Below are 24,577 nucleotides of genomic sequence, written 5' to 3'. Positions count from 1 at the left end.
TTCTCTCTCTCTTGCTCTCCTTCCCCCTGTCTCGATTGCGGTGTCGGTGTCCGTATCCGAATGCGATGTAGAGATATAGCAAATAAGATATGGCTGGGGCATGTCATGCGCCCGCGACTGTGAAAACATCTCAATGGCAAAAGTATCACATCATTCATAATTTCATTGCCGGGCAAGTGGGAATTGGGTATGAGTGAGAAAGAGAATGTGGATTGGGATTGGGATTGTGGATTGAGGGAATGGGAGAATGGGAATTGGGAATTGGAATTGAGTTGTTGTAGCTTGCCACGAAAATCTCTTGCCTCAAGTGTTGAATGTTTGCTCAAATAACAACAGCAACAACAACAACAACAACAGCAACAGAGATCTCAAGATCTTGAGCTCTCGATCTTGTTGTCGATCTCAGAGGCGCGGTGAAATTTGACAAATGAACCACCACCAAAATAATAAAAAAAAAAAACGAAAAAAAAGAAGAGAAGAAATACTCGTACTGATAGCAAACCTTTCGTGCATATGCATGCGCTGTGTAGCCTGAAGTGATCATTATTAATGATGACGATTTGTTGATATTTTTGTAACGTGTTATAGAAGAAAAAGGCCCACGATCTCTGCGTTCCGTTCCGTTTCGTATTCGAATCGATCGCACAATAACATCAACAGAAATTACAAACAAGTGCAGTCCTGCAAATGCCAAGTCACGGCAGGCCAGATCAGCATCATCACCACCCGCCTCAACATCATTGCCAGCCGTATCATCATCATCATTAACATCATTATCATCTTGATGATGATCCACACAAATTGCTCCTACTGCTTCGGCTGCTGTGGCCGGAAATCTTTGCATAATCTAGGCTTATAATTCAATTAATACGATGGCTTGTGCACTTAACGCCGAGCCTGAAGTGCAACACTAGAATGCTGCCACATGACTGGCAACTTGAGTGTCGAGTGGTAAAACGAGCTCTCACTCTCCTCTCCCTTTTTTTCTCTGCTTGCTGTCTTTGCTGTCGTCACACTGTCTGCTTCAATCGCAGCTTCAACTCTCTAGGCTGCAACACCAACTCCAACTCCCAATTGCATCTTCAACTTCAGCTGATCATTGAACAGTGTTCACTTGATAAAGTTGCACCGGAAATCTCTTTCGAGTTCAGTTGGCGTTGCCAAGTGACACATTAGCGATCAATTGCTTTCTAGACAAACTGATTGATTACCTTTTGGCTTAAAAGCTAAACAACAGCTGGTTCAATCACTCTATGCATCTTTGCGTTGCAAGTGTTGCCACTTTTAACACTCGCAACCAAATATTTGTCATTAAAAGTTCTTTTAATTGGTTGGCCACTTAAGCGTTTAGCTTAGCTCGTTGATTACTTCAACTATCATTTACCCATCGCTCGCTTATGCAAATTCTAACGATCTGCACTTAATGAAATTTTATACTCGTGCTGTCAATGCTAGTATCTTCAAAAGTTCGCATGGAAAGTCCACTAGGGATTGGACTATAATCTTTTCAATCAACTTGAGATGAGCACAAAACTTTACCGTGGCTGCAATTAATGGAAAATGCTATCCTTCACATTCTATCCACCAGCAATTACCGATTAAATGCATCATTAAATAATTCATTAAAAAATTCAATTGGAATTCAGCAGTAATTTTATATTTCTATTAAAGCTGCAAAGCTTATTTTGAGACCATATGAAATCTGTCAACTAATTGAAATAGCTAAATTTAATAATTCAAGAATTATCTAGCTTGCTCCTTACATCATATTAAACAAAAATATTATATTCCTCAATGATTTTCTTAATACAATTTTTAAATCTTTTTACTAAATGTTTAATTCCCTTCTCTAAAACTTTACTATCTACTATATCGTAAGCTCTCTATTTCAAGCTTAGTTTATCTTTTTGTATGACTAATTGAAGCTCAATTTAAGACACTTTTTTTATTCTCCCCCAAACTGATTGATAACACAAGATGATTGATTTGTTTTTAAAAGGTTTTTTTTATATTGTTTTTGTTTTTTTTTCATTTTAATTGATTTCGATTCATCATTAATTGTAGTTGTTTATAATTTGTGTTAACTAAATGTTTAGTTCCGCTTAATCAATTTGCGATGCTTATCAATTTCGGCTATATTAAACTATTTACAAAAATGCCATATATAATTCTCCATATGCATGTATATATATATATATATATATATATATATATGTGTGTGTGTGTAGGTGTAGCTGTGTATATATATCATATATAGGTATTTCTTTTATACATTTAAAAAACAAGAAAATTAAACAAATAACAACGTTTCTCTTCACATGATAGTTTCGTTACGATAATAGTTGGACATACTTCATATATATAGTACAATACAATAAGTATAAATATATTTTACAAAAAAAAGCCTTGGCAAGCAGCTGCAATGTTCTTTTTACTTGTTATCAACTAAATGTGAGAGAGAGAGATGAAGATAGATGGGATAGAGATAGAGAGCAGCAGAAGAAAAACACTTAACAACTAGGCATTTAAACTAAATTAAATTTAAATTTCATTTAAATTAAATTAACTAAACTATGCTTAGGTTTATGGGCTATGCAGGAATGTATGCTGAGATGTCTATGTATGAGTGTGTATCTATGTGTGTACAGGTGTGTGTGTATGTGCTGAACTGGGCTCGTTTACCGATGCTCAAAGCATCAGCTTCTTCTGGACAAACAGCGTTAATTGATGGACTTTGATTATGTTTTAAATACTCGTAATTCTTTAACGACTTCTTGTGTGTATCTGTGGGTGTCTGCATGTTTTTTTGTATAGTATAATTTGTTTTTTTTGTATTTTTGGTTTTTGTTTTGCATTTCATATGAGCGACGACGCTTTACATAAAATTTTGACTAGGAAAGGACGTGTTTTGCTTGTTTTTTTGTTTTGTTTTGTTTTGTTTGCTTTTTACTCTTGCGACGACAGCGACGACAATTGTCATGCTAGCCGATGATGTAGATCATCATCGAGTGCTAGCGATGAGCACGCGCTGGCGAGGACTGCTCCAGTCACACCTCACTGGGCATGCAATGGACGCTCGAGTCCTGCGACAGCTCATCCATGGATTCTAAAAAGATAGAGGAAACAGCAAAGAACAAATTGTTAATTATCAAGTTGGGGAATAATGTTAAGCAGTTGTCTCACCATGCGCTGGATAGAGGGCTCCCTTGGTGCCATTCATATGCATAGGATTCTGTGCGTTATTCTGAAATGAGTACGTTAACTGCAGGTTAATATGACGCGCAAATGAGCTTCCTTCCGGTTCGCGTACTGCAATCAGAAATCGTTTGAACAGAAAAATCGAAAAACACTTTGATTAGCATCACACTTGTTGTATTTGTGAGATTTAATTTAACTACTGCTCTAAGATGCTACTACTACTAAGTAGAGCTGACTACTTGGGAGTGTAAAGTAACTATTTTGACTAGGAGTGGAAGGAGAGGATCGAAGGGAAACTAAGTTGGGGCGGTCATGCTGCACTAATCCACTACTTACTTTTATTCTTACCAGCATGTATGTGTTTTTTTTGACGCGCACGCGAATTCTGAAACCAAACTTGCGTCACACGCTTGCTCAGACCAGTTACTGAGGCAATGCGCTCCAAATCCTGGCCATCCGGATTACTGTCAATCTGAAAGTTGGCCTGCAGCACTTGCAATTGCTCCTCGGTGAATGTGGTGCGTACGCGTTTCGTTTTACTCTTGTGATAACCATCACCATCACAGCCATCTACAAAGGAATAGAGAACAGAGACCAAAGTGAGTTAAAGATTATATTCTGAATGGGTTGAGGCTATTACAGCGCGAGTACGTGCCTAAGCCTGGGCCTAAAAGCATTTTGACATTTGGACCAAATTGAAAATACAAAATAACACAAGTTCTTACTTAAAGTGGAGTATGCTCAACTGTGAGGTACCCGCCTTCCATTTTCAATAAAAGTCACTGCGGTATTTTACCAAAAAAGTACTAAGTATGATAAAATACGAAGTAAAGGTTGCTGCATTCGAGTCTCTTTTTGGTTGACAATCTGGTATATTCTGCACTATATGGTATATTTTGAAACTAGTACTATATTTCGGTATTTTTCGGTATATTAATTTGTAATTATTCCACAAAACAAATATGAAGACTATACATATAGTACTTATGAAATGGGATATGACTTCCTTTGCCTGAAGGCACAAAGTTCGAATACCCTTGTATCCTAAGGATACCGGGTATAAAAGAAACAAATGTCAAAAGTGTTTATACTTTTTATGGGCCCCTTTTGGCTTCTGTGGTGGTCTGCCACATACATATAAAGGGGCAACCAGCAGTGGCAAGCTGCGACAGCCGATCACGTCGTCTGCAACTTGTTCTGCCTCAGTTATGACACGATTTCATCAGTGGCAGTTGTCGACCTGGCTGGTTGGCTGGATGGCTGCCTGGCTGGTTGGCGACTGCCTGGCGCTTAGCTTGTCCAAGCGTTCCAAATTGCCACAACCGATTCGCTGGCAATTGAAGCGTGCCACAAAAACTTCTCTCTCATTTTGTACAGTAGTTGTTGTTGTTATGCTTACCGTCACTTGATGTGGTGCCACCCTCGACCGTTTCAAGATAATGAGCCTTGCAGAGCACACGGTCATCCATGAGCGCAAATTGCTCGCCAGTGGACAACTGGCGACCGCATTGATCGCAGGCAAAGCAGGCCAAATGGAATACCAAATCTCGGGCACGTCGCACCCAATCCGAGGCGGAGATGCCGCGACAGCATTTCGAGCACTTGGCGCCGAAATTTCTGCAATAAAACAGCGAAGAACGGAAATTGTTGTTAATGTTTAATGACTGCTTTAAAGGTGGGAGATTTGGGAACTGGGGACAGGTAATTAAATGCTCCCGTTTTACTGCCTTTTTCCTCTCTTTAATAGTTTATGCTTTTTATATAATACCATAAAAATCGGATGTGTAACTATTTAACTGAGGATATAGCTAGTGTTTTGACGGGCTTCCCTTCACATTGTATTTTGGTTTATTCTTTGTATAGTTTACTTTTCAAAATGTTTTAAAGCACATTATTAAGAATAGATATATCAAGTTTTACTTTTAGTTATGACATGACAACATAATTTATTTTCAAGTTATTATATATTTATAAGATTTGCCATAGCAAGTACTTAAATCTCAATATAGGTGACAATTATATATTTTATAAAATTGTTAAAACATATTCATAAGATTTGAAAAAACAAGTTTTTGTTTTAAGTTTCTTTCTGAACAAGTTCCTTTTTCCTTTTAAAGTTTATGCTATTTATTTGTATATCTTTTGAGTTTAAGTCTTACTATTTTTAAAAATTTAATAAGAATAGAAACAACAAGTTTCACCTAAATAGAAAACAAGACACAAAACTACTGTGTTTTGTCTCTAATCGAGTTCTCACTCAGTTGTTGATAAATCTATTTAATGGCAACTATAGTAGCAAACATTTAATAATAGAATTAATGGCAACTATATTAGAACATATTTAAAAATAGATTATATAGATTAAATGGAAACAATTAAAAAAAATATTTAATAATAGATTATATGGAATGAAAATAAAACTTTATCTATGTTCATAATACTATAATATTTCATCTGCAACTCTTTAAGTCAACAGCGTTCCGCTAGCGTTTGGCTCGCGTTTTTGGTCGCACGTTTTCCACGCGTTTCTCTTGCGTTTTCGCTGCACGTTTTCTAAGCGGAAGTTGTCGCTCTCTCGCCGTTGTCGTTGTTGCTGCTGAGGCTGTGGCTGCTGCGTTTTTCCAAATGAGTTGGCAACTTTGGCCAGCTTATTGTTAGCTTTTAAGCTTATTTTTACAAGCACAACAATGTACTCTCAGTTGGGAGGGATGACTGGACCTCTCCAACTCTCTAGCTTTGGCTCTGAATGTGCCACAGCACTTGCAAACGGCAATGATAATGATGATGATGATGTCTCCATCGCTGCGTTTAGCTTTGCCCCAGCTTGGAGACTGAGACTGAGGCCGAGGCCCAGCGCCCAATGCACACTTAAAATTCTTAACTTGAAAAATAAATATTTTTACAGCATCTCACGGCGCGTTTGTTTGTTTATTTTCATTTCGTTCGCCGTCGACACCGTTTTCCGCCTGTGTGGACAGCGAACGACAGCAACCAGCAACCAGCAACGACTATGAGAGTACGTGTATCTTCACATGTGTGTGTGTGTATGTGTGTGCATCTGTAAGATACTTTGCTTGCAACTTGCATCTAAAGGCTGTCTCATCGGAAAGTCGCTTTCGTAGCTTTGTTTTTTTGGTTGCATCTCTCTCTCACACACTCTCGCTGTGTTTATCTTAGGGATTAAGTCGCAACGCGTTGTCGAATTGTTACAATTAACCTTAGACTTGTATCATGTACTTCGCTTGCTCGGTTTTTTCGTGTGGGAAAATATCTTGAAAACACTTGTGCACACACATCCACACGGAAATAAGATAAACAACAGAAAAGCGTTTTGGAAAATGTACAAGCGATCGCATCGATTTCGTTATGGGAACAAGTGTCGAGAAAGTCACCAATAAAATTAATGACAAATTTCATGGTTTGCCAATGATAAGAGGAAATAAAACTTATGCTAAAACACTTTGATTATCTTTAATTTCTTGTTCAATACTCACTTGCTGTAATCGGCCTTGCAGTAGACCTGACGTTCCCGGATGAAGCACGACTGTTGACGATCCAGCGGGCACATGCACATGCAACATCTGAGGCAATGGGCGTGCCACGAGCAGCCGCCAACCTCGAGGAAAAATCGATCCGAGATTGGCTCACCGCACGCTGCGCAGGAACGCAGCTCAGTCTGCAAACAAAACAAAAAAAGAACACGAAATTAATATTTAAATAAATACAAAATTATATAAGCGGATGTGCATGTTTTTCGTCATCAAAAATATGGCAATAATTATGTATTTGTATCACACATAAATTCACAAAATAAACATATGCAATATATATGGTTCTTCTATCTTGAGATAGTCGCATAAATTATCACTCCATACGTGTCTCTTAGTATTTCATCTAAAGATCACTGCACTCTAGTCTCAGTTCTAGCAGCAACAAATGCAAATTGTTTTACAAAAAACAACACAGACAGACACACAAAAAACAAAGATAAACTAGAAGAAATATTCAAAATGAGTAAAATTTATATGCTTCTTTTTTTTTGTTATTGGCTCGTTTGATGTCAGCTTTAAAGCCGAACCGGATCGTCTCGATTCGGCTTTGTGGTACACTGATCTTTACTCTAATCGTAGCGCCTGGTTTTTGGTATCTTTTGTTATGCTTTCAACTGAAATCGCTCAATAAATCTATCGAATGTGCCGTCGGCTTCTGTTTTATTTCTTCGCTGCAACATTTAACTTATTAATGTATATTAAAATTCCAACAACAAACAACTACAAAAACTACTACTAGGAAACGCCATCGGCTATAGACGAGTTTCTATTGTTTTTTTTGTTTCTAAACTCCAACATAAATTTGAAAATGTTATGCTAATTGTAACCAATTTCAGTAAAGCTGAGGCTGCTGCTTCAAAGTCACAGTCACCATCACAATCACAGTTTTTTTCGAGTAGCAATATTTGACAACATTTTTTCGCCAAAGATTTATTTGTATAATTTATGGACCATCGGAATTCATGCATATTCATTGCGACTGCATGTTACGCTACTTTAAAAGTGTCTTAAACAAATTTTTATTTCACATTTCATATTATCGAAAAATTGTTTTTGATATTGTTAAATTGATTTTCTGTGTTCAAGTCGTATATCAACAATTATATATAGCATTTCGAATTTAAATTTATAACTGGTAAATAAAGAAATTAACTAAATTACATTAGACACAATTAATTATACGAAAAAAGAATCTGATAACAATTTGTTATCTGGTGTGCAACTGAATATTTAATGGAATTAAAGTTTAAAGTTGAAAATTATAGACTTGTTTTTCTTTATCCGATAGCAATGCATCATTTGATGCGTATCTAATTCAATTGATGTCCATGCAAATAGAGAAACCATAAATGTTTGTCTATGATTATAGCTAGATTAGCATAGACTCGTTTGAAATTAAATTCTACCGGCAAAAATTATGCAAACATACTCTTTATACTATTAGTAGTATTATATACTATATATACTATTTAGAATCGCTTTGCAATATTTTAGCATTTATAGTTTTGATTGAGCTGCAATTTTATTATACTGCTTTTTATACGGGTAGCACATGTCTCACAGTAGAGCACACTTAACTGTAGCTTTTTTACTTGTTTATAGTTTATTTCCGACTGGTTTCAACTCGCTTTTTTCTTCTTTTAAATACTTGATCGATTTTCACAATATTTCAAAAAGAACAATATGGCTTATTCAACTGTCTAAAATCACATTATTTGCAATAAATTATAAGCGTTTAAAATGCAAATGCAAATGCTTAGCAATTTCAATTTGTATCTAAATTCGAACAGCTCTTTGTTTATCTCCAAAAAAACAATTCTAGTTGCTTGAAAACAATTCAATTTCTCTTGTTCAACGCGACATTTGAGTGCAGGGCTTTAAGACATTTAATTAATGGCTAGCATTTTGCATATTTTCAATTCATTAATACAAGAAAAAAAAACGAAAAAATACAAAAAATTCAAATTCAACAACAAAATTGTCAACGGAAAAAACAAAAAGCAAAACAAACCGCAGCGACGCGGCGACAACATCGAAATTGTTTTTCCATTAATCAAAGCGACAGTGAAAATAAATTTACCGTTTTTACAAATTAATTGCTGGCGTTGGCGATGAGTTGATGTAGTTGTTGTTGTTGCTGTTGTTGCTGCTGTAGCAAAACAATTGTTGCGACAACTGATTGTCGTTTTTGCAACACCAGCAGCAGCAGCAGAAACTGAAGTTGACAACTTGTTATTAACTTGGCTGACAAATTTCAGTTAAAAAAGCCGACACAAAACAACAACAAAATAAAATATACGTTGCCATTGACAAAAATACACAAAGTAAATACAAATAGCGCGAGACATTAACAACAACAACTTACGGCAAATACACAAAAAATAAATACATATTTAAACAATAACTTGGCCGTGACTAGGTCGCAGGAGCGGCACAACATCAAAGTGTCTGTGTGTGTGTTTGTTGTGTGTGGAGCGACTATACCAATTAATAAAACAATAAAATATATCTAGAGATACGCCTAAAGCAAAAAAAACTAAACAAATACGCGGCAGTTGAGGAAAACCAGCAGCAACAATGGAAACAATATCAAATACTCATACACATATTATTATTATTCATGACAATTTGTAGCTACAAGCTGCCAACTATGAGATACTACACTTCATAGATACTACAACAAGGGGGGGTCAGGGGTTGGTTTGATGCTTAGGAAATGCCTTTGGAATTGAAATGAAAATAGCCGAAAATGCAATATGGCCACCATCAAAACACACAAGCAGACACACACACACTGGAGAGAGAGCAACATGTAGCTTCTGATGGCCAATGTATCTCACAGATACAAATGAATCTCACAACGAGTGTGACTGTGTGTGTAGTTATAACTACATGCTAACATGGTGGCTGCTGCTGTTCATTTTGCTGCCGCTGCCGATGCCGCTGCCATTTAACTTTTCAACCGCGTCGCGTCGTGTGACACGTTTAATCGCGCCCTCCCCTGTGCCCATCGCTGCCACACACAACCACACAACGAGCCTGCGCGTTGACTGCGTGTTGCCCCCCTCTACTCTACACTCTCCCCTATATATATGCGCCCAGGGCCTGTCACTTTCGTTTAACTTTTCACATTGCTCGACCAGCGAGCCAAACCCAAACTCAAACCCAAAAAACCAAAAACCCACAAGCTGCCTTCCTGCCTCGCTGCCTGGCTGCCTGGTTGCTGCCTGCCTCTGGCTTCGGGGTGTTTTTGGCAATTTGTTTTCCCGACGCCCGTTATGACACACACACACACACACACATACACTTACACATTGAAGGCCAGACTTTGACTTGACTGGCGGTCTGTACTTCATATATGCATTTATCGTTGCTGCTGCTGCTGTTGCTGCTGTTGCTGCTGATGTTGTTATTGTTGTCATGTCTATGCCCACTTCTGAAAATATGTCTGTTGTCAGTTGGAGAAGCCGAAGTGGCATTTTGGCGAGCATGTCATTTGACTGTAATTTACTCATGAATGTTGAGGTTTTCTCTCTCTTTACGAATTGCACAAATCTGGTCAAGCTTTTGCATTTCAATAAGGCGCTTTTAAAGCCACACAAATGAGGCACAATTCAAGCGAAAATATTTTCAATAAAGTTAAACATTATTTAAGAGAAATCATTTTTAATAGTTCATAAATACTTTTTCTTTTTTTCAGCTCGACTTGCTGTACTTATAATTACAATTACAATCTTATAATTCATTTTTCATAAATACATTTTCTTCCTTTCTTTCCGTTCAACATTTAATTCCTCTTTAATGGTATTTTCCATTATTTTTCAATATGTTTTCTTTTTTCCTTTCAGTACATTTATTTTCTCATAAATTATTTTGTTCTTTCTTCATTTTAGTTCAATATGTTATTCTTAATAAATATTTTTTCTTTCCTTTAGCCTTTCAAATCAACGTTTAATTTCTCATGCAAATTGTTTTCTTTCATCCTTTCCGTACAACATTTAATTCCACTTCAAAGATACCAATTATCGTCATTGCTTCTAATGAAGAAAACATGTCAATAATTCATGCTTAACCAAAGTGAATTTACTTAATTGATTTCACAACATAAAATACTGTTGGATTATTTAAATATTCTCATTTGCAAGTTACTTCCACTTATTATTAAATTCATCATAAAATTATCGGCATAATTAATGAACTTATTTCTAATAGCACAATTTATGGGAGATGAAATTCCTTTAATTGATTTCACTCCTCGTACCGAATTGAAATATTTTATATTAATATTTAATTTCGCATCGCTCTTTAGTAGGCTGTTTTTTCTGCGATTATTACCACATCTCATTATTAAATTCATCATGATATCATCACCTCAAATAGCTAATTCATGTTAATGCGCACGGATTAAATGCTAAAACGTTAGATAAAGAAAACTTACAAAAAAAATCTATATATAATGATGATAATGATGTAGGGAACAAAAGGAATTATTAACAAATTTTATAGCCTTTCAGATTCATTGATAAAAGATCAAACTATTGAAGATAAAATAGTTAAAAGATGTTGTAGAAAAGATATTTATATTATTCAATTGCCCGTTTTAAGTAGAAAACTCTCAAGTATTCTGCTTATAAGCAAATGGATCGCAAAGATCTGGTGTCTCTATGCTATCCGTGTCATAAAAATTCCATAAACAAAACTTGCACCTTGCAACTTTTGCTCGAAATGTCATAAATAACAGACGCTCGGGCGCAATAATAAAACGCAAAAAGCGATACAAAAGGCCAGGCTAGAATCATAAAAAGAAGGCACAAGAGACGCTCAAGAGTATGCAATAAAATTTACAAGCTGCCATTTAATGCCCCATAGGGGGGATCTAGCAGTTGATAACGCACTCTCAAAACAAGCTGTCTGTAGGAAAGGTGTGAGAGTTGAAGACAAACAGAGGTAAATACACGTTGTATGTATGTAGGATGTATCTTTGTGGCAGCCGAGCCCAAATACGATTCCAAAACCCATTTGAATGTGAACAAGTTGCATGAAACTAATCAATTGATCAATATTGCCATTGATCTGCCTTCGGAATGGCTTACTAAGACTTTCCACAGTAGCCTTTGGCAGACAATGGAAGTGAAATAAAAAGAAAAGAACTGTATCATCTTCAGTGGCTGCTGCACGCCTAGAAGATCGATTACCCAAAACGATGCTGAAGACAATTTTCACGTCATTGCGCAAATTGAGCGATCATCAATGGTAGCTGCTTCAGTTTTCAGTTTTCGATGCTCTATCAAAGAGACAAAAGCCCTTGGCAGCGACACTTTTGATACGTTATACGTTTGGTGACTTGTCATCTTTTCGGTCTTTAGTCTTCACTTTTTTTCGCTGAGGGACAAATGCGCGGCAATCCAAATAATGAAAATCAACAAATGTAAACAGCGTGAGAATGTTGCAGGCTCCAAAGCGAACAAAAGCTGCCATAACAATATACGATAGAGTATATAGTAAATCGAATCATATGTCAATGCATAGATATGTGTGTGTTTTTTATCTTTTGTTCAACCACTTGTCACTGCGGCAGTTTTTTTGGCGAATGTTTTCTTAAGGCCTTTCGGACGCTTTGGGCTCCATTTAAGGCGCTTTAAAATGCTTGACATCAGCAGTAATAATACTTAATAATAATATTTGTTGTAATAAAAAACAACAACAACAATTGCTAGTCTAAGCGCCAGTCAAACAATGAAGGCTGCAGCCAAAACATAATTTATATAAAAAAAAAGTTTTTGTGTTGAAAATATATTTAAACTTTTTTTTCTTTCGACTTTCGAAAAAGGCAGCTCGACATTTAATTAGAGCTACCTTTTTGTTCTGTTATACGGATGTTGTTATTGTTGTTGTATTTTGTTATTCATTGCGTGGGATAACTGTGTGTGTTTAAAAAAAAATATTTAAAAATATTATGCCAATTTACACGTCGGCGTTTGTTTGGCGTTAAGATCAGCGTCGTAGCTGATTGTTATTTAATGACTGCTCTTTATGAATGAAAACGAATGCGTTGCGCCCACACAGATACACACACACACACGCACACACATATTTACATAAACACAAACCCATACATATGTATTTAGTATACAATACTCGCTCGTACTCTGGCTGCATCATAAATTGGTTAAATGTTTACAAATATTTCACGGCGAACGCAACTCTGGCTCCGTCTACGCCTCGGACTCTGACTCTGACTCCGACTCTGAAGCTCAATCTGAATCTGAATGTGTTTCCCATTGTCTGTGACTATAGCTATAGCTGTAGTTGTAGCTGTTGTCGCGTCCATTGATCCAATCAAATTAATGGCCGCTATAATACAACAGAAAACAGAACAGAACCGCATCGAATCGAATTGAAACGAAAAAGCGAAAGCTTTTCTATGGGAATACAGTGAGCGCTGACTAAATGGAACAGACATGAAAAATAACTTTTAAGTTGAATGTCTTGTTCTTTGCCATGAATAACAAAAAACGTTGAGAAAATGTGAAACAATTTTAAGCTAAGGTTTGGAACCTTAACATTTTTATGTGGAAGCAAGAGCATGTCAAAAACTTCAGTTTGTTTATGTTGAACTCCAAAGAGTTTGATACCTAATCAAGAGATAATAAAAATTATGTTGAATTTTAAATAATTAATCTTGCTGAACTTTTTACCTTTAAAATGTATAATTAAATTAAAATTAGCTAACGAAAGTTTGCCAAAAAAATTAAATTAAAATTGAATCAAATAATTAGATATCTCGTTTAAGTTTTTACTTGTAAATTTTTATGCAAGCTCTCGAAAAAAAGCGAAACAATTTAATAGAAAGACTTTAAAGCATAATGAAATGATACTTAAAATTGACATAAACACATTGTGAGAATTACATTTTCTATTGACTTTAATTATTTTTTATATATTATAATTTATATTGATGTAAATTTATAGAAATCATATTTTTAAAAAGAAATATTTTAACATAAGATTAAAAAAACATAATTTTCAATCTTATGGAGATTTGCAGGCAGGTTTTTATCATTTTCAATATTACTTGTGCTCAACTTTGGTTAGTCTTCACTGTGTTTGCAAGCGGCAACAACGACTGCAGCACGTTGCAACACGTCAACAGGGAAACCGTTGACGTTGTCCTGCTGCGAGTCAGCAAACTTAATTACCGCTTTATGTCAATGGCCCAACATGTTTTTGCTAAATTTATCAGCGTTATTAAATTTTATCACTGGCGACAAAATGTGCATATGCCATTCAATTTTCACAACATATTCACACATCACACACAGCTACAGCTACAGCTACGGATGCAGATACGTATGCAAAGATACAAATACAATCGCATAGATATTGTAGATACATTTACAGTTTTTTTTTCGCCGACTTGAACTGCCGTTGGCAGGTTTTCAGTTGCGGCTTTTGGCCACAGATGAACGCGCTTTTGGCCTAGGCAAATATTATGATGGCAAGCTAAGCCACAAGGGAGAAGCTCAAAGCGGAAAGGAGTGAGAGATACAGAGAGAGATAGAAAGAGAGCGTGGAGGACAGCACACGCACATGGCGGATTAGCTGGATGTTGGTCGCTGCTTTTGTTGGCGTAACATCGTAAAATATTTTACGGCCAATAGGCCCAGCGAGCTGCCAACGTTTTTATAGCTCAAAAAAAAAAACAGAGAAACATAGCAAAGACTCTTTTTCAGATCTTCAGCTGCCAGTTTGAAGATGCCACTGTCCGTATGTGTGTGTTTTTGTTGTTACCCTAAGGCGAACACTTAGACGCTAAGTAGTTTGCCTCCAGTTGCAGCAATTGTTGCATGTTGCATGCAAAAAAAAAAAAACTTGGCAACAAAACAAAGCAACAGCTATAATATTATGGGTTTTTCATGCTCAACAAGTGTTATTCATAATTCTTCATTTCAGTTCATTTCAGTGTTTTTTGTTTTGTTTTTGCAGTGCGCAATAAATATACAAATATAATTAAAATGCCAAGAGGAATATGTATAAAGATAAGTATATTGTATGCACATACTATATAAATTGTTTTATTTTTCGGTGTTGTTTTTTTCTTTCTGTTTTTGGGATTCTGCTCTGTCGATGACGAAGACTACGAAGACACCGGGATCGACTCACACTTTTGTTTTTAATGGTTATATTGTTGGGGCTCCGGTGTTGACAAGTTATTACCCCGATCAGCCGACGACTTAAAATGTCGCACTTTATTACACTACAAAACACAAAACTCAACTCAACTCAATTTCGAACTGTATGTGTGTGCGTGTGTGTGTATGTGTGTGTAGCATCATCTCTGAGACATCTCACAACGATCTGTGTTCTGTGGAGAACTGGAGAACTGTTGAACTGGGCTTTGGGAAACTGGCAATTGGTTAACCCGAAAGACCGTTGACTGCCTTGTGTTTTACAGCCGCTATAAGAAATGTTGTTGTTGTTGTTGCTGTTGTTTTTGTTACTATTGTTGTTGTTGTTGTTGGCAAACATTGGGCTTTGTGTGCGCTCCCAGACGCGTTTTATTATAACTGTGGCTCGCCCCATACGAAATAAATTTCATTTTAATACTTTCTTCGTTTTAGTTTTCGTATATTTTATTGGGACACAGGGTGGAGCGGTGTTGCTCCAAAACTCTGAAAGTGATTTGCATACAAGATCGTTCTCACGTTTTTCCCACCAAGATTATCCACACACACACACACACACACTTATACATACAGCAGCCACTTGATAGATCGTTCGTTGGTTCAAAACGCAACGGATTGGATTGGGACTGTTTTTGGGATTGAAGTGGATCGTATCGTATCGGTTGCAGCCAATACGGTTTTTTATTTTTTTTATTTTTTCGGTGTTGCTGCTGAGGATGCTGCCATTTCCATTGACCATAAACATAAACAGGTGGCAATATTCATTTGCATAGACAACGTTTTCATATTAAATTTCAAAGCGTTCGAACGCTCAACGACATTCCGTGAGCAGTTCCCCCCTCCTTCCTCTCGTCTCCTCTTCTTGGTTTAAATGGACATGCGGTGGCAAACAGAAAATTGGTATTCGATTTGACCATGTCTACGAGTTTTGGTATATACCAAACCCCTTTTAAAGTAGCCCTACATTTTCAGATTCTCGAACTTGTTTTGATCATTTGCGGCAGCTGCCGAAACAAAAAGTATACAAAAAACTAAGCTTATAAATTTGATAAGCAAAAGCAACATTTGATGTTTATGTTTTACTTTTTTCTTTCAGTCCAAAACTAAAAGCATCCCGAAATTAATTTTAAATGAGTAATATTCTTTAATCGAATATTTAATTCAATTTCAATTTATATTTTAATTGTCAATTATGCATCGGAATTTCTTTCATTACCTTAAATTATTGCATTCCTTTGGCAGCTGCAGAAATTTTCTATTAACCTTCCCATATAATTAACATTTTATAACATCATCTATCGCACCTTCTCTATCACCCACTCCTTCTCTCTCACTCACACCCAGACACAGAAACTCTTTCTCTTCGTCATTCTTCTGGCAACTTAAATAATACACTTCGCTCTACGTCAAGCATTTAAAGTGCCATTTTTTTATTGTCTCTCATTACTTTTTTTTACAATTTCATTATTTTTTTGCTTTAACTCTGCACGACAGTTGTGCAAACAGCGGCAAACTAAGAGCGAAGAGCGCATTGTGGCTAGAGCAAGAGCTATAGAGAACGTGAGAGAGAGACAGAGAGAGAAAGAGAGGGAGGGAGAGAGAGAGAGCGTTAATAGTCTGCAACGGAGACCGGTATAAGCTCAACTCAACGTCGCTGCTGATCTGTCAGCCAGCACATTCGCCAATAAATCGCTTATAAATCGCCCTCAAGTATCTAACAATTTCGACACGCGTATTTCTTGTTCTGTATTTACTACTTAAAATACTCTACGCTAAGCCTTAGCGTTGGGTTGCTTAGCTTTGGTATGTGGTTTGTAAAGTGTAGAGAAAAATCTGCTAAAATGAAGATTCAGGCAATAAATTATTGTAAATTGTGTTTAACATTGTATAATTTAATATGTGAATGATATGATGAACAATTTTTTTTCTAATCTCATTTGTTTAAGCTGTTTCTAAACGTGTTAAAAGAAACATTATAAAGAAAAATAAAGAAATAAAAATATTATTATTTTATGGAGTTATCATATTCTTTTTCTTTTTAAGAAATGTAATAACAGAGATTGTTAAGTTTCTTAAAAGTATTTCTTATGGCCTCTACTCTCAGAAGTATTTATTATACTGTATTTATTTTTTATTTTGTGTTATAATTAACTTTTTCCATACAAACAACGAGACATATTATTGAACTATGATTCTAAAAAATATATATTTTTTGTGGCATATACTTTAGAGCATTATTTTCTAAAAAAACTCACGTCACCAATCAAAATAAACATTTTTTCTTTAGTACAACTATTTATTTTTTAGTATTTCCGTGACACTTTAGTATAAAATTTATACTGTAAATATTTAATATTTCACTAACGTTTTAGTATAAAATTTATACTATAAATACCCAACTGTTATGCATTACCTCTCGCTTACAAAATATTCACTTAATTTTCTCACGTTTTAAATACTTTCCACATTCCTATTTGAAAAGGCTTCCTCAAATTAAATTGCAGTTTATAGCCTGTGTCTTTCTATTACTATGCAAATTGAATTCCCCTAAAGTTGGCAAGTGTAGACTGAAGTTCGGTTAGCTGTGGCTTTACGCTTCGTGCACACAATATTGTTGTTTATGGTCATCGAATTTTTAAGGCATTCATCATAAAAGTTGACTCAAGATGAGGCTGCCTCGCTGCCTGAGACGTGTCGAGTAGATACTCTGCGACTGTGCCAGAGACAGAGAATGAGAATCAAACTCAAACTGAGACGGAGACGTAGACTGAATGCCTTTGTCTTTTGGTCAACTTGTCACAGACAAGACGGACTTTGGCTGCCTTTTTACAGCTTTTACGATTTGCATTGTGTAAAATTGAATATTTTTTTTTTATTGAACATTGACTACAATTAATTAGCTAAATCTGCATTTTGCATAAATTAATAATAATAATTTTTTTTTTTTTAATATTTGCTATCGCTTTGGGATTTGTTTTGTTGGGCGCTCGTGTGGCACACAAAAAGCACAAACTTTTTATTGTGAATGCAAATGTGATTCGAGTCGTCGTAGTATGTTTATAAGCAATAAATCAAGTTTGAAGTTCAGTTCAGTTCAGTTCAATTCCGAATGGGCTAACATGCAAATTAATGTAGCTCTGCTCCGCATGGTTAATTTATTTAGAATCGCGTCGAAATGACTTTGAAAGATTTCGGCGGTATTACTTCAAAACTAAAATGCCCAAACTAAATCTCTCAACCAGCTACTGTGTTAGATTTCCGATACAAAGATAAGCTAAAATCACAGTCACTAACATTTGTATTCGTTTCGGGTGCTCTCAAAGAGCTTTTTGCCAATTGCCAAACAATTAAATAACAATATTTTCACACACAAACACAATGTCAAGAAGGGCGGAGGGTGGGGAGTGAGAGGTTGGAAAATTTGCTAGTGGAAAACTAATGACCAAATCGACAACAACAGGCAAACATTTATTTCTGCCAAACGATGAAAGTTTGTGGAAAATGTAAAATAAAATCGAATGGTTTGTCGTTACGGATTGTTAGACAGCAGTATTATGGAGAAGAGGGAGAAGAGTGGAGGGGGAAACATGGGTTATGCAGGCTGTCAATGATTTAGGGGCGGATTCTGATCCTTTCTTCTGCTGCACTCGTCCTGCATTTTTTTTTTTGCTGTCGAGTACCATTGACAGGCGACTGAGGAGGCAACACACACAGATATTTGTTAGAAGTTACAATGATTTGTGGCATTTTACAATTTTATTTGCTGCTGCCGCCGTTGCCGTTGCCGTTTGTCGAGCCCCTTTCTGGCATCATTTGTAAGCCAACTAAGCGTCCTTTAAGGACTATTTTGCGGATGCACTCGACGAACAATGCCACAGAGACCTCAAGAATGCTGCTCACACACAACACAACCGATACGAGTGCGAGGTTTGAGTTTGAGTTCGAGAGTTTCTTTTGTGTGGTTGCCTTTTGCCTTTGCCTTTGCCTTTTGCTTGCTGCCGGCTGGCGTCTGCATTTGATTTTCATTTTGGGAATTTTCACATTTACCTGCTAAAAATTTGCTGCTGTGACTTTGACACGTTTCTCCCTAGAGAGGAGCACAAGAGGGGCGCATGCGCAACAGCAGAGGAGAGGAGAGGAGTAGAGAAGCGAAGCGAAGGACCAAGCTGACCACTCGAGCCTTTTGTCTATTCCTTTCTCTGGTTTTTGCAGTAAACAAAGGTGTGATATTTGTTTGTCTTTTGTGCCTGATCGGGGCAATTGGCTCAAGTCAAGATGCATTTTCTTCTCTGCCTTCTCTCCCTACTTTTGTTTAGCGATGCTGGACAGGCGTCGACTTCTTGTCAGCATTGTCACGCCACGCCGCAGTTGTCAATTAGCCATTCGATAGCTGTTCTTGTCCATTGGCCAAAAATCCAATTACATTGCCCAGAAATCTGTGGGCCAGCAAAGCAGCTGCTTTTATACTTCTTTTGCTTTAGTCTGGTCAAGATGTCATTTGAGCGAGTTGCAACTGGCACGCGTTGTCCGCTTTTTTTTTGTGTTTTGTTTGCACCTTGTGTGGGATTTGGCTTCTTGAGAGCTGCTCGTAAAATGCACCTTTTGTGTGCTAAGGAGATGTAATAATAAGCCTACAATGCCTAAGGCGATCAAGAATGACATTTCTGGCATCAAATTTGCATTCTTTCTACATTGTTTGACATCTTTTGTAATTACTAATTTTTGTCTCCATCACAACAAATTCAAATTTTGTACGCTTATCAAAAATCTTTTTATTTATGCGTTTAACTTTTTCGCCTGCGAATTTAGTACGTATTCCTTATAAAGCCATTTATCAGTAAATAATTATAACATTTTTTTAAAATTAGCATTAAAGTCAAGCCGTATATTAAACACAATCGAAATGCATTGACTTGCATATAAATTTAAAAGCAAAGTACGTTAATAAAATTGTGTATTTAAATTATTAATTTTACATAGCGAAGTTTTCAGTATTTGCTTGGAAAAAGTTTAAATTAAAATTTCATATTTACTTATTAAACTAAAAATACGGAAATAAGAGAACAAAATTCAAATGTGAAATTATTTGTTTTAAAAAAGTTTAACTTGAGCTTAATTTAGTTTATATAAATTAAATACTAATATGCTAATACAATAATATTTAAGATAAAATTGAAGTATCATATTTTTTTATAAAGAAAAATTTAAAAAAGAAAAGAAAAGAAAAGAAAGGTCATATCTGAAAATATTTCTTTTAAATAAATTTAACCTAGGCTTTATTTAATTTAGTTGAATTAAACATTAAGTTTGCCCCGGAATATGCTAATTTAATTGAAGCCTTCCTTTATATTTCAATACATCATTTATACTTCCAACATCATTCAGTTCTGCGTCTGTTAATCAAGAAATTACTTTGAGCAGACAAAATGCCTGAAGTGACACATTGGGCATATTGAAGACAAATTGTTTATGTTTAAGCTCAACTCATGATCATTCACATGTCTGGCTAATAATAACTTATCGCATAGTTCTCAATTAAAGAAAACATGCCGCTCGGTTTGGGAGGCGTTAACAGCTTTTCAGTTTGAGTTTCTATTTTATATTTTTTTTGTTTTTTTAATTTCCTAGTGAATTATTAATGAAAAATCGTTTATTAAAATATGTATATTTTTATAGTTGCTTTGCAGGCATTCGACATTTAAGCGCTTCACTATTTATGCCTTTCCTTTGCTGGAGAAGAAATATTCGATGAATATTCATAAGCTGCGCTTTTGTGGCGTCATAGCTCTGGGCTCACAACACTTTTTGCGGGGTCAGGCACGGAGGGGGATTCACAACTGGGGCGGGTCAAGATCGATGATGTCAAGTAAGAAATACACAACACAAAAATACAACACAAAAATAAACTGTGAAATAGAAACAAGAAAAAAAGGGCTTAAGTCGGACTCTATTGTTGGCTTAGTTTGCGGCTTAGAACTGTTGACATTTGATTTGAAGTCGCGCTGCTGCGGCATTTTTCCTAAGATCTCCCGCTGTGCATATTGACAGTTATTAAAGGTCTGCCAATAGAACAGGCACATATCGTCGATTTTTTAGATGTTAAGAGTTAGCCACATGCGATCATCTTTAGAATTGGTTTTACGTGGGCCTAAAAGATCAATTATAAATGTGGAGAAATAAAAAGAAGTCAGTTCGACCCACAAAAACAACAAAAATTGTTCAAAATTTATAACAGATTTTGGCCTTTTATGTGCGGTCCAATAAGCGTCAGCACCTTGTCTAATTTGCTATGGTAATGAAAATTATGTTTATGGATAAAGCCATGCAAAATATACAGGCAACAACAACGATGCGATGTAGAAACCGTGAGGCATAAATCATGCTACATGAATCCGTATCTGTATCTTAAAGAGCCAACTCATTGCTGTCGAATGTCCAATATTTAACATTTTACAACATTTGTGCGAGCATTTGAATCCTGTGGGTGGCTCAGCACTTGCGTCAGAGTTCACACAATGCTCCCAGCGGGGTACAAAGTACAAAAAAAAACTCTGATACCTGAGAGCCAAGGCAAATCTTCTGCGAGAGGTACAAAAAAAAAAATCGATTAAAGCAAAACGTTTGAACGTTTGTTGAATGAACACATTTGAAATTGAGCGACGTCATCAGCGAATGGCCCAAAAGATTTAGAAATTAAAAACGTTAACTAATGATAAACGCGCCTATCATTGCCGTTGCAACTCTCCACAGCAACAGCAACAACAACAATAAAAAATGATTCCCGCCTTCCGCCTGATGCCTTCGGCTGCCGCTCAATAAAACATTCATAATTTTCAACGTGTGGGTTTGACATGGTCGTCATTCAATTCGAATCCGAATCCGTATACGTATTGGAATATTCAAAAATTCAAAAATCTTGCACCCCCCCATGGTGCGATTTGTGTGCTTTTAATATTCACCGACTCTGCCTGCCTGCTTCAACTGTTGAACTGCTGGATTGCTGAACTTTTGAACGCTCTTTTGCTGCTCTGCTCTGTCGTCTGTTTTGAAAACTCATCGTTTTCCAAAAGTTATTAGTACGGTTTGTCGAGAGAGTTGATGGCTTTGAATTGCCCCATGGGTATTGTTTTAGATACGATACGATATGATATCATGCCCCCTCTCTCAACTCTCAACCTTACCCTTTCGCCTTTCCCCCACAAAACAACTACAAAAATATATACAAAAACTAACGCCGCCTGTTGAGTCCCAGCGGGTTTTTGGTTCAATCTATTCAGCACGTTTTGTAGGTCACCCGAAAAGGTTTTACATGTGCATCAATTAAAAGCAAAAAGATATAAAGGAAGGCAACATTTCCTCCGCTTGACGTAGGTGTCGATCAAAGACAAAAACAAAAACTTGCTCCTAACGTTTTCCAAATGAATTCATAAAACGTTTTTGATAAGATCTGAAAATGATTTAGTTTAGTTTTCACTTTGTATGAGGCAACTGCAAATTGTTTCTGATTGTTTCTATTTCCTTATTGATAATAAAATTTGAAAAAGCAAAAGGTTAATGAATTGAAAATGTTTATTATAGCAGCTAAAATATTTGTATAAGTAGTTTTTAACCTTTATCATATAATGTATTTTATATATAAAATCATTTGCTTTATTACTAAGCACTTATTTTATATTCCTATACTTTATAAATCAAACAAATTAATATTTTTTTTGCTTTGCTGATTCCATTCTTTATTATTAACTCTAATTATTATTTTTTAATCATTTGTTTTGTAATTAAATAATTTTTTCCTTTTCAGCACATTATTTATCTAAGGCTGAGTAATATTATATTCAAATCTTTTTGAACTTTTGTTTAAACTGCAGGTATAAATGATATAAATTGTTTTTCCAGAATTTTATTGCTTTTAAGCTTTTATTGCAACTTCAGTATTAATTACTCAATTAAAGTACAAAATACTTGTACTTTGGAGATTATTTTGATTAATATCATACTAAAATAAAAACTTTTATTGAAACTTCTAGGCTTCAGTAATAAATTACTTCAATCTGTAATACATTGTAAATTGTTTTTCAAGTAGACTGATCAAATGCAATTATGTTTAGTAAGTTATAAAACTGCATTAAACAGTTTGAGTGAAAATAAAAAACCATTATATAAGAAGCTATTAGAGCGTCAGTAATAATAGTGAACTATCATAAAAACTTGCAAATTGAATTGGCGAATTAATGTGCTAAATTGTGACCACATGTTATACAGACATTTTATATGCTATGCATTAAAATGATAAAAGTAAACAATAAACTGAAACATCTGTTAGGATCAAAAGTTGTGAATATATTTAGCTCTATCTTTTAAGGAAACTTGACTTACCTTCATTTTAATTGCCTCCACAATTTTGGCGATTTTTAATCCAAGTCTTTTGCACAAAATTCTTCAGCCAGCTTTTTGGCGATAGATCGATGATAAATCACTTGTTGCTGGACGCTGGATGCGTAATGTTTTCTTTTTTCTTTCTTTTTTGTGACAACTTGACAATCAGTTTGTCAAGCGTCCAACCGATGCCACCAAATGCATGCAAATTAATTGCATAAGTGCGAATACGAATACGAGTATGAGTGTGAGTGTGAGTGTGAGTATGAGTATGATGAATATAGTAGCTACGCACTCGTTTTGCGTTTGCAACACTTTTTATTAATTAGCACATATGAAATTTTGAAAATTGTTCACTGGGCTTAGTAATTTGTTATGACTTTTTGTTGTCATACGTTTGATTTGTTAATTGAATTCTTGTGGTTCGCCGACGCTAAAAACTCGCAGCGGTCTGCTTATCAAAGAAGCGGCGTGAAACGCGAAACGCGTGGCGCGATAACAACAGCAGACGGTTCTGAGACTCCCCGTTATAATATCTCCGGCTCTCTGGCCGGCGATGATGCTGATGCGAGAGTTCGAGGCGAGAACTTCAAACTCAAACTACGACGACAACAACGAACAACGAGCAACGGCGTTGAGGCGAGCGACGACGTTGTTACAGCTACGAGGCCACTGCATAAACTGCCGGCGCTCTATTCACTGCTCAGCTTATTGCCCATGGCTCATGGGATCAGCAGCAACAGCAGCAACAGCAGCAGCAGCATGGATGTGACGACCCGGTTTCATGCATGTGTGTTAGTGTGTGTGTGTTAGGCAGCATAAAGCAAACACTAACACACACGCACACACACCACCGTAACGAAACTCGCTCAACTGGTTTCTCTGCTCAGCTCGTTTTTGCCGGGGGTTGTGTGGTGATTGGTTGCCATGGCGTCGTGCTCGTTCAAAGGCAACGCCCCCGCTCTCAGCACGCGAGGAACGAGTTCCGTCAGCGTCCCCCATTTTGAGTGAATTCGCCGTGCCACCCCCGCCCCCTTTTGTCGTTCGTCGTCAGTTCATTTCAACGAGCCAATTGAGTGCGCCGGCGCGTGCCGCGTTTGAGAGTTGAGTGAGTTCTTACGCTTGAGTCTCTTTCCGAGTTGAGCGACTGCGGTTGTGTGCCATTGGGTGGGTGCTTCTCTGCTTCTCTGGATGCTAGATGCTTGCTAGCTAGCACACGCTTCACCGGTTCGATGCAAACGAAGGGGGGAGTGACGGAAGCGGAAC

At 36.4% G+C, this 24,577-nt stretch overlaps 1 protein-coding gene across 2 annotated transcripts; it reads right to left on the bottom strand.

Moving 5' to 3' along the window:
* Positions 1–2,819: 2,819 nt before the first annotated feature.
* Positions 2,820–24,577, bottom strand: LOC133844158 (LIM/homeobox protein Awh). Of its 2 annotated transcripts, none has more exons than XM_062278026.1 (6): positions 23,312–24,577; positions 6,693–6,874; positions 4,598–4,815; positions 3,535–3,768; positions 3,184–3,309; positions 2,820–3,106 (listed from the first exon to the last, which is right to left on the bottom strand). In XM_062278026.1, the coding sequence occupies exons 1-6, from the start codon at positions 23,315–23,317 to the stop codon at positions 3,048–3,050; spliced, it is 825 nt and encodes a 274-aa protein (XP_062134010.1). In that variant the 5' UTR covers positions 23,318–24,577; the 3' UTR covers positions 2,820–3,047. The 2 variants fall into 2 exon arrangements, with proteins under 2 accessions (XP_062134010.1, XP_062134012.1); XM_062278028.1 differs by having other exon boundaries at positions 3,547–3,768; positions 23,312–24,562.

The sequence above is a fragment of the Drosophila sulfurigaster genome, chromosome 3 (genome assembly GCF_023558435.1).
Source record: "Drosophila sulfurigaster albostrigata strain 15112-1811.04 chromosome 3, ASM2355843v2, whole genome shotgun sequence".
In the NCBI taxonomy this organism is placed as follows: domain Eukaryota; kingdom Metazoa; phylum Arthropoda; class Insecta; order Diptera; family Drosophilidae; genus Drosophila; species Drosophila sulfurigaster.
The sequence above is the reverse complement of the archived record's forward strand: the minus strand, read 5'-3'. Positions and strand labels throughout refer to the sequence as shown.

What these genes read in the sequence shown, in the direction of transcription:
- LOC133844158 (XM_062278026.1), bottom strand. An exon ending in TGCAAGGCCGATTACAGCAA is followed by an intron (nt 4,816 to 6,692) that starts GTGAGTATTGAA and finishes GTTTTATTGCAG; the next exon opens with AAATTTCGGCGCCAAGTGCT. An exon ending in TGGCACCACATCAAGTGACG is followed by an intron (nt 3,769 to 4,597) that starts GTAAGCATAACA and finishes ATTCCTTTGTAG; the next exon opens with ATGGCTGTGATGGTGATGGT.